This window comes from Phoenix dactylifera, chromosome 5, assembly GCF_009389715.1.
Source record: "Phoenix dactylifera cultivar Barhee BC4 chromosome 5, palm_55x_up_171113_PBpolish2nd_filt_p, whole genome shotgun sequence".
Taxonomy (NCBI): domain Eukaryota; kingdom Viridiplantae; phylum Streptophyta; class Magnoliopsida; order Arecales; family Arecaceae; genus Phoenix; species Phoenix dactylifera.
This window is the reverse complement of record NC_052396.1, coordinates 9,202,165-9,219,517: the sequence shown is the minus strand read 5'-3', so window position 1 is coordinate 9,219,517 and position 17,353 is coordinate 9,202,165. Positions and strand designations below refer to the sequence as shown.

At 36.3% G+C, this 17,353-nt stretch overlaps 1 protein-coding gene and 2 long non-coding RNA genes across 3 annotated transcripts; all 3 read left to right on the top strand.

The window, feature by feature from the left end:
* Positions 1-528: 528 nt before the first annotated feature.
* On the top strand, positions 529-5,510 carry LOC113461071. The gene is made up of 2 exons (XR_003383071.2): positions 529-1,540; positions 3,604-5,510. It is a non-coding gene; the product is annotated as an uncharacterized LOC113461071 (long non-coding RNA).
* A 6,165-nt stretch (positions 5,511-11,675) lies between these two features.
* LOC120110936 lies at positions 11,676-12,756 on the top strand. The gene is made up of 2 exons (XM_039126983.1): positions 11,676-12,612; positions 12,716-12,756. The coding sequence occupies exons 1-2, from the start codon at positions 11,676-11,678 to the stop codon at positions 12,754-12,756; spliced, it is 978 nt and encodes a 325-aa protein (XP_038982911.1).
* A 3,308-nt stretch (positions 12,757-16,064) lies between these two features.
* On the top strand, positions 16,065-16,310 carry LOC120110743. Its single transcript, XR_005511874.1, has 2 exons — positions 16,065-16,106; positions 16,203-16,310. It is a non-coding gene; the product is annotated as an uncharacterized LOC120110743 (long non-coding RNA).
* Positions 16,311-17,353: the final 1,043 nt, after the last annotated feature.

Sequence of the window (17,353 nt, the reverse complement as noted above, 5' to 3'; positions counted from 1 at the left end):
GTGGTGGGAACAGGTAACCATGAAAAAAAAAAAATAGTACAATACCACCTCACTACAGCTAAGCAGTTGCCAGTCTAAATCTCCCTTTTATTATAATTTTTTTTTTTTTCTCTCTTACCCAATAACCAAAGAAACCACCAACTTAAAAAGCTAAGCACACCAAAATCATCCCACACACCTATCCATCTCCCTTTATAAATACCCCCTGTAACCCACTCTCCCTCTGCCCCCTATTCTCTCTCCCCCCGGGTCCTCCGTCGTTTCTGAGTCCTCTCTGTCCCTCCCTTCTCGGCCATGGCGGTTCGGCTGGATGTCTATCAGATCTTGTCAGGTTTCCCATGGCGCTCTCTCTCTCTCTCTTTCTTCTTTCTTAGGATTCAAAGATCTTTGTATATAGCTTTTTTGCGATCCAAATCCTGAAAATATTCTTATGCCACATCCTGAGATCCTTTTTTTTTGCTCAACAGAGATGTTTTCTCTTCCCTTCTTCTCCCATGGCGCTCTCTCTCTCTCTCTTCTTTCTTTTTATGTATAGCTTTTTTGCGATCCAAATCCTGAAAATATTCTTATGCCACATCCTGAGATCCTTTTTTTCTTCTCAACAGAGATCTTTTCTCTTCTCTCGAGAAGAAGAGAGGATCAAGAAGTATGGATGAGTGTATTGGATTTGATTGCTGTTTTTGTCCTTCTCTTCGTTTCTCCCAGTTCTTCGTTCACATCTATGGTGGTTTTCCGTTTTAGGGGTTGCAGGGATCGGAGATGGGCGGCCCTTCGTTGGAGCTTGGGGGCTGTTAGATTCCCTCGGCTGTGGGGCCCGCCCACCGTCCTTTTCCAGTCCTGCCACTCACATCCCCCCACGTCAGCCTGCGCTCGTGTCCATGTGTGGGAGTGCATGAACCTCAGAGTTTTTATCTCCTCTCTCTCTCTCTTTCTCCTGTTTTTCCTTTTATCTTTTCCAATCTTTTTCCTGATATTTTGATCCAAAGATACAGTATATAATCCTCCTCTCTATCACTATTTTAGTACTGTGTCTCGTTTATCTTCATGACCTTTCTCTTGCTCCACAAAAAAAAAAAAAAAAAAAAACCTCACCTTGGATATTTGGTCCCCTTCTTGGGTTTTATGTTTCGTGTTGTTTCCTTGTTCCTCCTTTGCTTCTTCAGTAATATTTGATAGCTTGGAGGCAGTCGATGTTTGCAGGTGTGGCATCATCAAGATTCACATTGGTCTGAGCAGCCGCAGTCTGATCCTTAATGAGAATCTTGATGATGCTGCATCAGCAAATAAGCGACTATAACCATATGAGACGCTGAGATTTGTGGTCGACATTTTTCACTCGCACTGGTTTGGTATGGTTGCCTTTGTGTTATTTGATTTCTGTTTTACTTTATTTATAAATGTTCCCAGATTACGTTTATTTCCACTGTTCCAAGGTTTTTTGCTTGCTTGTAGATGTTTATGTATCAGAATGTAAGGAGAAGTTGCCAGAGGATACTTATGCCATGCACTATATCATTCTTTCTTTCCCACATTATTACATGTAAGTCATAAATTTTCTAGTTCATAATTTCTCTTATTTACTTAATTTTTTTATACTATCTAAGAGGAGTAGAATAAGTCTCTTGAAGGGAGCATGAATTAAAATTACTGAAAGTAAATTGTATAGCCTTTGATTATTGTACTTAGTTAAATGATTGTATGGTGTAAATCTGATTCTTGTGGTAACAAAAGGTGGATAACAAGAGAAGCAAACTATTTAAGTTTGATGAGAGATTCCATTGCGATATGATCTTAGAATCAGAACATTAGTTATCATCATTGAAATCTTCTTTTAGGAGTTGACCTAATTGTTCTCTCTAATAGCTTCTGTGAATCAACCAACTTCTTTATAAGCATCTATTAACATAGCTGCACTTAATTGATCAATATGAGTTTGAATTATGTTATCTAAGAATCGTAAAAAAAACGTAGCAAGTCTGAACATGCAGTCACCAGCTTGATGAATATTCACAGTGAATAATCATCATACATTTCAAATATTCGGTTACTAAGGGTTAGACTACACGGAATTGAATTCTTTAATTGTTATTAATTGAATATCAGTCCATGTGTTTACTCTCCTCTTTAAGAGAAAGATGGGAACCCAAGCCCATCAGATTTATTTCATTAAAGTTATTAAACTTATTTACACTGCCTTTGAGTTGACAGATCTGGAGGTAAGAGATCAGCAAAGAAAGAGAGTCAAAATCTCTTGTTTGGTTAACAAAATTTGGAGAGATTGGAAGACGAGAAAATAAATCAAGAAACGATTTCTCCTTTATCCTACCCTTTTCTTTTGTTATTTTAAATCTGTCCAAAAGTGGAAAGATCTGGAAAAAAGAGAACGGGATGGTTAGACTATATGGCATTTGAATTATTTGTTATTAATTGAATATCAGTCCATGCGTTTACTCTTCTCTTTAAGAGAAAGATGGGAACCAAAGCCCATCAGATTTATTTCATTAAGGTTATTAAACTTGTTTACACTGCCTTTGAGTTGACAGATCTGGAGGTAAGAGATCAGCAAAGAAAGAGAGTCAAAATCTATTGTTTGTTTGGTTAACAAAATTTGGAGAGATTGGAAGACGAGAAAATAAATCAAAAGAGAACGGGATGGCATGAAATCCTTACACATAATTCTTTTCCATGAAAACCTTGCATGTGTTCTTTTTTAATTTCCTTTTGTAGAAAAAGTCAAGTTTCCTCTCCATTCTCACCCTTTACATCCGAAGAAAGGAAGTGAGATTCCATTTTCCTTTTCTTCCTTTCTCTTCTTTTATCTTGTTTTTCCTTTCATAAAAAAAGTTATTCTTTTAGACTTAAAACTGGTGAGCAACAATTTATACTGTTTTATCATAGCCTATCAAATAAACTGTTAAACTGAAAATGGAATCCTATTGATCTTTCATTATTTTATTATTTTTGTTAAGATAAGTTGCTCACTTTCTATCTGGATTAGAGATACATCACTGTGAGGATGATTCCACAATCATGTTGAGCAAACCTTTTTTTCTCTTTCTACCTCTTTGTATTCTGTTTTTGACTATCTGTTGCTAGATTGCATGCTAACCAATAACACACATCTTTTTTGAATCTACGAGTTTTCAGCATTTATGTGTGTTATGTCTTTTAGTTACAATTCTATTAGACTGTCTTAAGATCCAATTTGCATGTTATTGAACATTAGTTTGTAAGAATTCTTCTTGTACATTATACTAGTGATTTTTTGCCGTGAAAGATATTCAGTCTCTGTATAAGAATTAAAAATACTTGATCGCAATGTAATTTGAACCTGACGTAGTGGAATTCATATGGCAAGAATTGGATGGAGCCAATGCATTAAACCAATGCTTAAATAAAAAAGAGTATTTCAGACCCTTGTGTAGTATGTTCTGAGGACTCTTTAATATAACTGTACTCAAATTAGGTGAGAATGGTACATTCTATAATTGAAAAGTTGTACAATGAGAATGCCTTTTGAATAGAGATTAAGACATGGAAAAGTGGCCAAAGGGGCATGTCAAAAGCCTTTGCACCGAGATTTACCACCTATCACTCATGCAGGTGGACCTTCCTTGGGGTGCAACTTGCAAGCAATTACTTCAAAGTGGACCATCCTCAGGGAAGTGTCCTACTCACCTCTACAATGTACTACTCATCAGTACATTTATATACACATTGATCCAAAGTATATATGTATTTGGGTATAAAATTTCTCTCGTTGCTCCCTTCCTATAATGTGTACAACATGCACTTAGATTAGCACTCATATGAAGGTACATACCTCTCTCTCTCTCTCTCTCTCTCTCTCATGTGTACACCTGCATGCATATTCAAAACAAAAAATTATATGTGCACATTCATGTATTTTTTTCCTGTAACTAGTGCATGAATAAAACATGTCTATGCCTCTTCACAATATATTCGCTATTTAACAGTCCAATTGGATATTTTCATTTATGTCACTACAAGCATCATTAAGAATAATGCCTGTGGAGGTTGGATGGTAGCATGTCATTTTCTATTTTGCCTCAATGATCTTCATGATAAAAATCTCTTATTTTTCTCGTGGGATTTGCTACAGTGCTTCCTAATAATATTTTATAAGAAGTTATAAGGTATCTCAACCGTCGAATAGATTAGGTTATTTAGGGGATTTTATTCGCAACAACTTAGCTACATATTTTACCAGCTTTCTTACTTTTTTAATTCTTTTTATGAGAAAATAGTTTTTATTACTGGCCTCTTTTTTATTTTTTTCAAAAGAAAATAATATTTTAATATTTTTCCTGGCAGTCGGCGGTGGTGGCGAAGGAGGGGAGGGGTGGACGGAGGCGGCGGTGCTTGGCGATGGGTGGAGGTGGGTGGGGTGCCGTAAGGGGGTGGTGGGGATGACCTCAGCATCCCCCGCCTCCTTCTATATACGTTGTCGACCTCTTCCCCATCCTTCCTCCTTCTCTGTCTGCACACCGCCCCTCCTCCTCGTCCTCTCCTCCGCCTCCTCCTCCTCCTCCTCCTTCGTCTATACCCCACCCCTCCTCGTCCTCCGTTTGCACCCTGCCCCTCCTTTCCTCCTCTCTAAGTTCCACGATAAGGGCCTAGGGATTGGACTGAAGGGGGAGAAGGCCAGCTATTTGGAAAGAGCCTCAACTACGCTCTCCACCATTGGTGTCACTATAAAGACGAACCTGGATTTCGAGAAAATTACCACCCCAGCTAGGAACATTACTGGCTACAGGAGGTTGCTGGTGGATTAATCTTGACCATCTACGTTGAATCGGATGGCCATAGTTTGACTTCAGTAAAAGATAATTTTACCCTTCGGAGCACCATAGAAGAATCATTTCTCTTATGTCTGGTATATATTTAAGTTCCACCTTCCTATATATTGTTGGTAATCATGTCCACATTATGGCATCCATATTTGTCAAGTGTCCTAGAATTGGCATGTCAAGAAGATCTTGATACAAGGACGCCATGCAAGAACCAGTGTTCTATCGGACAACCAAGTTAATAAGGCTTCATCATCAACTAGGTCGATGCACTTAAAAGCAGGTAGCAAAATGAACGGATCCCTGATGTTCCTGCCATAAGGGTGATCCTCCCGCTCCTAATTAGCAATTCAAGCCTAACATCTCATGCATTTGAGGGTGCCTAAAGGATTCTACTAAATTTTCTTCCAGATTTATCGATGTAAACCACTGTTGTACTGGTACTATTATTATGTATTAATTTCTTATTGTCGTGCGTCATCAACGTAGCATGGTTCATGCTGTTAAACATTTGCTTAAATGAGCAACTATGGAGAGGGTGCCTTTGAGGGATGACAAAGTAATTGGGGAGTGCCTTTATCTTTTATGCTGGCCGCCATCAACTCTACTCTCAAGGCATAAATGATTTGAAGACTGTTGTATTTTTCTGTAACGAAATCCACAAATTCTCATCATATGATGGTTCCCAACTTTATTTAAGAGTTTGAATTTTAAGGTATCTGAAGCCATGTCATAAAACTTCTACAAAAACGCACCCATCTATGCCCTTTATTAATGTGCACAGCAGCAGTGTCTGGTCCAGTGAAATAATAAATGAATTAGATTTCACGTGAAGGTCCTTTTCTTATCCGCGCGGCGTTCCACTCATGGTTCCACTCAAGTCCGCGATGCTCTCCATACCTAAAACACCTGCAAGGTTCTGTAAAGCTCCCTCAAGGATCACTTCTTCCCAAGGAGCTTTGAGAGCCTCTGTGCGTCTGCTTTTTCTCATTAGCAGAAAACCTGTGCCACCGACCTTTATTTAAGTTCTGTTGGTCTTCTTGTTCATTATAGCTGTAGTAAATCTTTTCAGCTGTGGACCTATCTTATTCATTAGAACTGTATTAAATCTTTTCAGCTGTGGAACTGTATCTTGAGCTTGAGAGATTAACCATTGCAATACTTGAAGAATATATCATCGATTGTCTTGCATCAAATCAACTTCAAGTCTCTACTACTATCGCATGCATACTCTTAATTAAGTTTCCTTAGAAACACTTCTTTATTACATTTTCTTCCTTGTCTTATATCATTTCTTAGAAGTGGTGCATAGTGGTGGGGCATCTCTCCTTCCTTGCATGTGCATGGGGTACGTAGGCCTTTGGGAGTGGCTTTTGCTTTTGGACTACTTGGGAAAGCATCCTAATAACATAATTTGCCAGCCTCAGCTTTTAATACGTAGGACTACGTGGATGTAGGTAAGTTCGTTAGAGCTAACATCTTAATTCCATACACTAAGAAATTAGTTTGTTAACCAAAAATAATAACTTTTATTTATACGATTTCCGATGCACAGCCAAAGCTAATATCGCACATATCTCATTATCTGCACGGTAAAGTGGTAATGCAATGCTGAAAGGACGTCCTACAAAGCACCAAATAGGCCTCTGGCCAGACCTGGCACGATCATGCATGTGCAAGAGTAAGCTTTAGTGGTTTCAGGCATATAACCTTTTGAAAAATGCCGGCCTTGAAAAGCTTATCCCCTATGCAATATTGAAAGCATGCTCGGCAGATGTTCAAATTATTATTCTAAAACATCATATAGATTTCTATCTTTCAAGCTGAACCTTCCTTCAAAACCATTTCTAACCAGACCAACATTTAACATGCATTTGAAAATGAGTGACTGCATGTAAAAGTTTAAGAGGGTATATTTTAAGAAATTGTGTATGATAAGCCTAATTGCGATTTGATATAAGTGCATATATTAGAGAAGTAAGAAGTGTACCATAAGACCAACTATGATTTGTGGAGTTGCTACATAAATTTGACTCCGAAGTCCATAAATTACACCGCAGCCCAGTCACAACTGGCACAAGGAACTTATATATAAATGCTACCAGCAAAATGCAAGCACTCAAAGGCCCAATTTTGAGGAGCTGTTGGCAGTAGAGTTTTTAAAAGTAGAGCTTTGGGAGTAGAACTTTTATAAAAAGTTGTTTGCTGTTTGGTAACCATTTTTCTAAAGTATTGTGAAACTTTAATATGTGTTTGGTAAACATATTATGCTTTTGGAGGCTCCATTTGGAGGAGCTGTTGGTAGTAGAACTTTTTGAAAGTAGAGATTTTGGAAGTAGAGTTTGTATAAAAAGTTGTTTGCTGTTTGATAATTACATTTCCAAAGTGCTGTGCCACTTTAATATATATTTGAAAAATAAACTGTGAAAGTACTTTTGGTATGACAAAATGACCATAAAGTATATTGCATAATATTATGCAACAGAGCATAATAAAATACAATATATATTAATATATAAATATATGATATAGTGTAATATTACTGTAATGTAATATAATATTATTATATCATAATAATATAATATTATATACTATAGCATAATAATTTAATATAATATTAAATTATTTAACATAACATATCAATGTATTATGATATAATGTAATATAATATTAAATTTACAGTATAATACAATAATAAATATATAAAATATTATAATTATTAATGTAAATTAATTTTTTATAATATAACAAATTTTTAACTAGGTGATAAAATTGGTTAAATAATTATTCAAGAAATATTTTGTATAATTATTATATTTTATCACGGGTATTTTGGTAAAAAAATAGCTTTCCAATTAGGCCTAAAAGTACTTTTTTGGAAAGCTCCAAAATAGAGCTTCTCCCAAAAAGCTGTTTTTAGCTTTTTAAAAAAGCTAAAATAACTTCTCAAAATTTTTACCAAACATCCCTATTTCATCTAAAAGTGCTTTTGGAGGTCCATAAAGTACTTCTTGGCCCTCCAAAAGCTCTCCTAAATTGGGCCTAAGGCCATGTTTGCTATTTGGTAACTAAGATCCTGTTTGCTATTTGGGAGCAGAGCCGTTGGAAGTAGAGCTTTATGAGTAGGCTTTTATAAAAGCCTGTTTGCTATTTGGTAACTACATTTCTAAAGTGCTGTGGCACTTTAGCATGTATTTGGTAAACAAACTGAGAAAGTACTTTTGTATAACAAAATTACCATAAAGGACATTGCATAGTATTATACAATAAAGTATAATAAAATATAACATATATTAATTTATAGATATATGATATAGTATAATATTACTCTAATGTAATATAATATTATTATAATATAGTAATATAACATTGTATACTATAGCATAATAATTTAATATAATATTAAATTATTTAACATAACATATCAATGATTATGATATAATGTATTATAATATTATATTTATAGTATAATACAATAATAAAGGTATAAAATATTATAATTATTAGCGTACATTAATTTCTCATAATATAACATAATATTAAATTATTTAACATAACATATTAATTTATTATGATATAATGAAATATAATATTATATTTATAGTATAATACAATAATAAAAATATAAAATAATAACATAAAACAAGAATACCTTTTCTTGCATGAAAGAGAGTCTGATCCACGGCTAGGGTTCTTTGTTAGAGCTCCAACAGATTTTTAGATTTATAAAGGGATAAAGTATGGAATTGTTATATTTTATTATGGATATTTTGGTCAAAAAACAGGTTTCCGACAAAGCTCAAAACAGCTTTTTTCGAAAATTCCAAAATGTAACTTCTCCCAAAAAGCTGTTTTTAGTTTTCTGAAAAAACTAAAACAGCTTTCTGAAAAAAAAATTTGGCTCTCCAGAAAGTATTTTTTTGGCCCTCCAAAAGCTCACCCAAATGAGGCCTAAATGGTTTGCCTTTATTTTGGTTTGACGAAGTGCTCGTATAATTCCTTTTTCACTACCAGAAAATACGCGTATAGTGACGAAAAATTAGTGACGGACCGTTATCAGTCACTATTTGTGACTGATTAGTGACCGCCAGAAATTTGGTCACCGTGGTGTAAACTTAGTGACCGATTAGTGACAGACCGGTCACAGAATGCGCGGGTAGGATGGGCGCTAAAACTTAGTAACCATCATAGTGACGGGATATCTGTCAGCAAAATGATAACCGAAATTGCAACCCCGCAGTGACAAATTCAGCCGTCACAAATATCGTAACCTAAGTATTTATAAATTTTTAAAAGATTATTTTTGGCGGTGACAGGTTATTGACAAAAATTTCCGTCACCAAATTTAATTTTTAATTCCATAAATATTAAAAATATTATTTTTGAGTAAATCTAAATTAAAAAAAGATAAAAGGAGGAAAATCCAAAATGAAACTAAGTATGCCCGCCGTTTCGCCCAAATTTCTTCGATAACTCAAATTCCAAACGCTCTCCAGAAAACTCAAATTCCTTCTCATTTTCAAATCTTATGGTGTTGGCCATGACCCATTTGTACCCCTATTGCAACTTTCCTGCAATGGGATTGGATTTTGGAAGAAGGTCTCGAATTTTTTTTACCATGCTTTATAGTTCAAAAATATTTTTTCTAGCAAGTTCCGTCCAATCAGCCTTCTTCCAATCAGCCTTATAGATAAAAAATAGTTTAATATGAAATTTGGTTTGCACACCGACTTAGTCCAAAAATAATTTAATATGAAATTTGGCTTGCAGTCCCGTCCCGATTTGGAGCTGGGTGACAGGGTGAGCCTGTGACTCGAAGCATTTGGTCTCGATTAAAAGATTGGCGTGGTTAGGGATTTGGCATCGCGGCTTCCCATCTTCTCTCCTCTCCTCCACCTCCGGCCTCTCCTCTCCGGCTCCCCCTTGCCGACGGCGACCACGGCTACATCACGCCTCCCGATCGCGGCTACATCACCTCGTCGACGCCCCCCTCCTTCTTGCTCGTCGGCTAAGATTTTTAGAACCCACAACTGGTCTTCCCGGAGGTAAACCCTAACCTACAGAGGGTTTCATTGTCTCTTTGCTCGGCGCCTGTGTTCATCTCCTTCTCGCCCGGGACGAGATCATCGCGGCTACGTCACCCCGTCGACGCTCCCCTGTTTCTTGCTCGTCGGCTAGGGTTTTCAGAACCGGTTCTTTCCGGAGGTAAACCCTAACCCCATTTCCTTTTACCCCATGATAACAAAATAAAAGAAACGAAGAAGAGAAAGAGGAAGGGGGAAGGAACCTACCGAGGGTCTCTCCCTGTGGATCCGGCGCCGCGCTTGATCGCCGTACCTTTCGATTATATACATGATCCTGTTACATCTCTTTGTGTTCATCTTCATCTAGTCATTATATACATGATCCAAGATTCCAGATGTGGATGTAAATGTATACATTTTAATCTCCTTTCTGAGATGCTGTGGTGAAGCAGGGTTTTTGAGATGCTGTGGTGAAGCAGGGTTTGTTTCCCTTAATTCCCTGTTGATGTTTCGTTTTAGCAGACGAAGTTTTTGATTAATAGTGTCTGTTAAGTTTGGAACCGCAAAATCTCATGTTGTGACATGGAGCAGCAACTATTTCTTTTTTTTTTCTTTCCTTTTTTCTTTTTGAGAAATATGAAGCAGCCAGGATTTAGAGAATATATGTTCTTGGGGGTTCTTCTAAATAAACAGATCTCACTCTTTGGCGCATGTTTTAACTTCAACTGAAAAACTGATGAAATCATTGACTAAAGGCTTGTGTTTCCAGCTGCCAAGGATTATAGTAGTACTTTGTTTCAAGAGTTTCAACATCAGATATTGTGGTTCCAATGGTCCGATACTATTAGCTCTCAATGATTAATCTCCATTTTTTTATTGTTCATGTGAAAATATTAAGGGAAGAGTTGTGTATCATTGGTGCAATTTTTTTTGCTCCTAAATCTGAATCTACAATAACCTCTAATTTAATGTAATATAATTGAATATATTTTATTTACTTGGACCTTTGTAGGAAATCTAATCTTTGTGTATTGTGATATATTTGAGCTTTGCTATGAATATCATTCGTCAAGCACCAAACTTGGGCCCATTAGAGATCTAATACTTAAAAAAGAGTATCAATTATTGATTCTTCATCAACTTGCAAAACTTATTTTCATAATTGTTGAATAGTACTTCAAAGCATGCCAGTCATGCTTCTTATGACATTGGTTTACATTTTTGAAAATTTTCTCAAAACTTTAACTTGACTCTGTAAAGTTCATGGATTTTAATTTCTTCATCATGTTATTCATTTCTACAATCATTGTTCATCTGCAAGGAAAAATGGAAAGTGGTGGAAAATGGTGTTGCTTCATGGTTGTGACTTATTTCCAGTGTGCAATCAAGAAGGTGGTCAAAAAGCTTGCTAAGAAGTACCATGCTTTCCTAGCATCAGAGGCGATCATGTATATTGACATTTGTTCTATGTGAAGCAGATAGTATTCCATATGTAAATTTGGATGATTTGACTTGTATTCCTTTGTCTTTGTAAAGATTAAATGCTTTTTGAATATTGCTGGTATTAGATGAATGAAGAGATAACTTGTAAAGATTAATTCCTTATGTTCAGCTTTTTATAAAGATTGAATGCTTTTTTAATGTCAATGATGCTAGGACAAGATTGAATGACTTATTTTTGTCATTCTTATGATAACTTCTCATCTTCATAAATATCATACCAGTTTTTGTTTCTTTTACATTTTTTATGATCTTGCCTTTCGTGTTTTTTAATGGCCCGATTTTTAATATTTTCTAGGCTTTCTAATGTTGTTTTATTTTTTTGATTTCTAGAGGAACTATGTCAGTTGATCGTAATTGGATGTACCACCGACTTAGTGAAAATGGTTATATAAGAGCTGAGTTCTGTGATGGAGTTAAAGGGTTCCTTGAGTTTGCATTTACTCAGTTAGAGTATTGTAGTGGTGATAAGATTAGATGCCCTTGTATGAGATGCGACAACCAGAAATTTCTTAACCGTGATACGGTCAATGTTCATCTGTTGAGAAAGGGGTTTACACCGGGGTATTCAACATGGTTTGCACATGGGGAGTTACTTGGTGCAGTTGCTCCTGTAAGTACAAGTGCAGTAGAAGCATCCACATCAATGGATGTTGGTTGTGAACATGGTCAGCAATATAGAACCATGGTGATGGAAGCTATGGGTCCAGAAGAGGAACTTCATTTGAGTAGTGCACTTGAAGTTAATCATAAGGAAGAGCCAAATAAGGATGCTGCAGATTTTTATTCTTTGTTGAAAGATGCAGAAGTACCTTTATGGGAAGGGTGTAAAAAACACTATAAGTTATCTGCTATTACTCAATTATTAAATTGCAAGTCTGAATTTAATATGAGTATATCTTGCTATGATCGAATCATGAAAATAGTGAAGAATATGTTGCCGGAAAGTGAGAAGCTGCCCCTTGATTTCTATCAATCAAAGAAGATGCTTCGGAAGTTGGGGTTGGAGTATAAAAGTATTGATGTTTGTGAGAATAATTGTATGCTATTCTATAAGGAAACAGAAAATTTGATTGAGTGTACTATTTGTGGTCATCCTCGATATAAACTCAGAAGAAATGATGGTGGTGGTAGGAGAAAAGATGTTCCTTATAGAAGGTTGCGATATCTTCCAATAACACCAAGACTTCAGAGGCTTTTTATGTCAAGCAGAACGGCTGAAAACATGTCATGGCATGTAAAGGGAGGTGATTCAGATGAGATGGTGCATCCTGCTTGTAGGGAGGCTTGGAAGCACTTTGACCGCATTCATCCATCCGTTTCTACCGAGCCTCGTAATGTGAGACTTGGGTTATGTACGGATGGTTTTAACCCTTTTAGCCAATCAGCTCGTCCTTATTCTTGTTGGCCAGTTTTCGTAACAGTTTACAATCTTCCACCATCAATATGTATGAAACGACCCTACATTTTTCTAAGTTTAGTCATTTCTGGACCTAAGAGCCCTGGCAAAAGTATCGATGTCTTGCTTAGGCCTTTGATTGATGAACTTAAAATATTATGGGAAGTAGGGGTCACCACTTATGACATTTTTAGAAAAGAGAATTTTCAAATGAAGGCAGCTTTATTGTGGACTATCAACGATTTTCCTGCATATGGCATGCTTTCAGGATGGAGTACACATGGAAAGTTGGCATGCCCGTATTGTATGGAGAACTCAAAAACTTTTACACTACAACATGGTGGGAAGACTTCTTTTTTTGACTGCCATCGTCAATTCTTGCCCATGGACCATGCATACAGATACCAAGTTGATGGTTTCTTCAATGGTAGAATAGAGACAGACCCCCCACCTCCTCGACTGTCTGGTGAGGAGTTGAAAAATAGGGTCTCTGCCTTGCCTGATATAACTTTTGGTTTGAAAGCCCCTAAGCACACCATTCCTGGATTCGGTAAAGATCATAATTGGGTGAAAAGGAGCATATTTTGGGAGTTGCCCTATTGGCATACACTACTTATTCGACACAATTTAGATATCATGCATATTGTTCGAAATGTGTTTCTCAATATATTTTACACTTGTATGGATGTAAAAGGGAAGACTAAAGATAATGTGAAAGCAAGGCAAGATTTAGAGCTGTATTGCAAGCGTCCTAAGTTAAGGATTCAATTTGTTAATGGAAAGCTAGTTAAGCCTCCAGCTTCCTATGTATTGTCCAAAGACCAAGCAATGGAGGTCTGCGAGTGGGTGAAAGGGTTAAGACTCCCGATGGATATGCTTCAAACATATCGAAGTGTGTTAACCTGGATGATTATAAGTTTTACGGGTTAAAAAGTCACGATTGTCATGTTTTCATGCTGAGTTGCTTCCAATTGCATTCGTGAAGTATTGCCAGCACCAGTGTGGGATGCATTGACAGAATTAAGCTGTTACTTTAGAGATTTATGCAACACAACTTTGCGTGTCCAAGATATGGAGGTTCTTGAGAAAAATATTGTGGTAACTCTCTGCAAACTTGAGAAGATATTTCCTCCTGCATTTTTTGACTCAATGGAGCACTTACCTGTTCATCTAGCTTATGAAGCTAAGGTTGGGGGCCCCGTGCAGTACAGATGGATGTACCCCTTTGAAAGGTAACAATTTCTATAATTTCATTAAATAATTTTTTTGTATCCATTAAATTTGAGAAATTAACATATTAATCTTATTTATAGGCTTATGCATGATATAAAGCAGAAGGTAAAGAATCGAGCATCGATTGAAGGTTCTATTGTCGAGGCTTACATCATAGAAGAAATATCAACTTTCTGTTCGCATTATTTTGAGCCTTCTATACAAACGAGGTTAAATCAAGTTCCCCGTAATGAAGACGAAGGGGAGTTTGATCTCGTGGATCGTCTATCCATTTTTGCTCATCAAGGTCGGCCTTTTGGGAAACCTTTTGGAAGGCATTTGACTACTCAAGAGTTTAATGCTGCTGAATTATATGTTCTTCTGAATTGTGAGGAGGTTCAACCTTTTGGAAAGTAAGTTACACAAGTACTTAATTATAATCATCCTTAAAAATGCATATGGAGTACAATATATGTAATTATAGCTTTTGTGTTGTAGGTATTTTGATGATTATATCCGGCAATCTTGTCCAAATATAAGCCAAATAGATTTGGAAAGACGACGCGAAATGGAGTTTCCGGCTTGGTTTAGGTCATATGTGAGTACATAATTCATAAATATAATAATAAATTAGACTTTCTCTTGATTTATTCTTATGATATTATTTTTATCATGCTAGGTTAATGACAGTAAAAATCATGTTGATGGGCGCTTAAAGGACCTATCATATGGCCCTGGGAATAAAGTTAAATGTTATAAAGGCTACTTTGTGAATGGGTACAGATTTCACACTAAAGAATATGGAAAGGATAAAAGAACCTTCAACAGTGGTGTGTGCATTAAGGGAAGCAGTTACAATGACTTTGAGAGTGACTATTATGGGATGTTGGTTGACATTATCGAGTTAGACTATTTTGGGGTTGGTAATAAAGTAGTGTTATTCAAATGTGACTGGTATGATAGAGACAAGGGTATGAAAGTGCACCCTCAACATAGCCTCGTTGAGATCAATTACAAACTAAGACTTCCAACCAATGATCCTTTTGTATTAGCTCAACAAGCACATCAGGTGTTCTATACTGGTTACCCAGGTAAGAAGAAGAGTCGAAGATTGTGGTGGGCAGTAATTAAGACAAAAGCTAGAGGTAGGTTCACTCCTAGTGTGACAGAAGAAAATTTTCTTGATTTTTATCAAGAAGAAAACCACAGGATTCCTACCCCAATCTCGATGACAGATGAGCTTGATGATCCAGACATTTTGGTTGGTGTTAACAAAGATGCAGAAGATATTGATGCAGCAGAAATTGAGTTGACAACTAACCAAATGGAAGAGGACTTTGAGGATGAAGAAGAAGATTTTGAAGATGAACAAACCGAGGAAGAGGAGTATGAGGCTGAGGAAGATTAAAATACAACATGCAACTTTGTGAATGCTAATATAACTAATTTTAGACTCATAAATTATAATTGTGCAGACATGAAAAAGAGCAAAGGGAAAGCAACAGGTCCACTGATTGTTCTTTACTTTGATTGGATTTGTTGACATTTACATTGTGAAATAACTACAACTTTTTATTGTTGTGCAGTTATGGCCAAGAAAAAAGGGAAACCAAGAGGTAATGGAAAAGCAGCTTTAATACTGGTTGCTACTCAAGTTCCTCCTCAACCTTCTAGGTTGCCTGAGCGTGTCGAGGATTGTCATGATGATGATGATTACATTCCTGATGGGGACATGATTGAAGAGGTGGATACAAATGAAGAAATAAACGATGAAGAAATGAATAGTGCAGTGCAAAATCATGAGGATACAATGAATGAGGATCAGATGAATGATGAACTTGGGATTGATCCACGACAAAGCAATGGCCGAGAACCAACCCTTAAAGCCCCTGTTGATGCAAATGGAAAAGTGATTGTTAGGTGCACAAAAGGAATGTATGAAAATATCACTTTCTCATATCACTAATTTGAATTTATGTATTTGTTGCATTCAAAGTATTTAATTTATTTTCTAATGAATATTTTTTAGATTGCAGGTTTCTTGATTATGAGGTCAGTCACAAAGCTGTTGCTATCATGCGCCAAATTTTCAATGGTCCGTGGTTGTCATGGAGGGAGGTCCCTACACACGCTAAAGTTGGAATGTGGAACAAATTTGAGGTGATGTAATTAATTTATATTTCTTATCATTAACTTTTACCCTTGTTACACATGCCAATTAATAAGTCTGATTACTTGCGACCTATATATTGTTAGGAGATACACACAATTCTTCCAGGACAATTGCATCATGTGCATCAAGTTTGGGACAAGCATTGTCAGCGACGGTTGACAACCTCATTAGGGAGGGTCAGAAGCCAAAAGCTTCTGGAAGCAAAAGGAGATTTAAATAAAGCCCGTGATAAACCCCTTAATTGGATCTCTAGAGAAAATTGGAATAAGCTAATTGATATTTGGATCTCCCCAAAATGGAAGAAAAATCAGAAGCCAACAAAAATAATAGAAACACCATGAAGAATGGTAGCATCTCTAAACACTGTGGAGGATCAATCGCATTTGTCAATCATGACGAACGACTGGTACATATCTTTATTCAATTAGATTTCTATAATAATTTTTATATTATTGTTCAATCATCTTAAATTAGCCCATTATATGTTAATAAATTTTTTCTTTTCTCTTTTGTAGAAATTAAAGTTAGGTAGGGAGCCAACAATAGTTGAATCTTTTAATCGGACGCATAAGACAAAGCAAGGCATGGGAGGATATGTAGATAAGAGAAGTGAAGCTGTCATGGTAAGTATAATTTTTTTATGATTCATAAATATTATTGAGCTTGCTCATGTTTATCTCTTGTTTGATCCACCATAATTTTTTTCTCTTCTTTTAAATCAACTGGCAGGCAAAGTATTCAGCTGAATACTCCAAAAAATATGGTGATGCCTCCACCTCAGATGCTCCTCCACGTGATTATGACTTGTGGTTTGAGGCAACTGGTGTCCCAACTCATGGCCATGTCTATGGCTTTAGTCCTCTAGAGGATCTCATTGCAATTATTGGACAATCATCATCCTCTTCCACCTCTACAAGTCAAGCTCCAGAGCTGTACACTCATGAAGACCTTCTACGTATTCTTGAGCAAGAAAAGAAAAAATGGCAAGAGGAGGTTCTTCAAAAGATGAGAGAAGAGATTGGCTTTGGAACAAGGCATGCAGATCGGGGGTGTAATGGTGATTCTGGTTCTGCTGATCATGCTTCATTATGATTGTTTTTGCCTTAGATGATAAGTCCTTGCATTCCTAGGAGGAATGAAATCTCTGTTGATCTTTATGACATATTTTTAGACTTTGATTTTGATGGATTCAGGACATGTTGATGCCAATTTTGAATGACATTTAAAATGACTT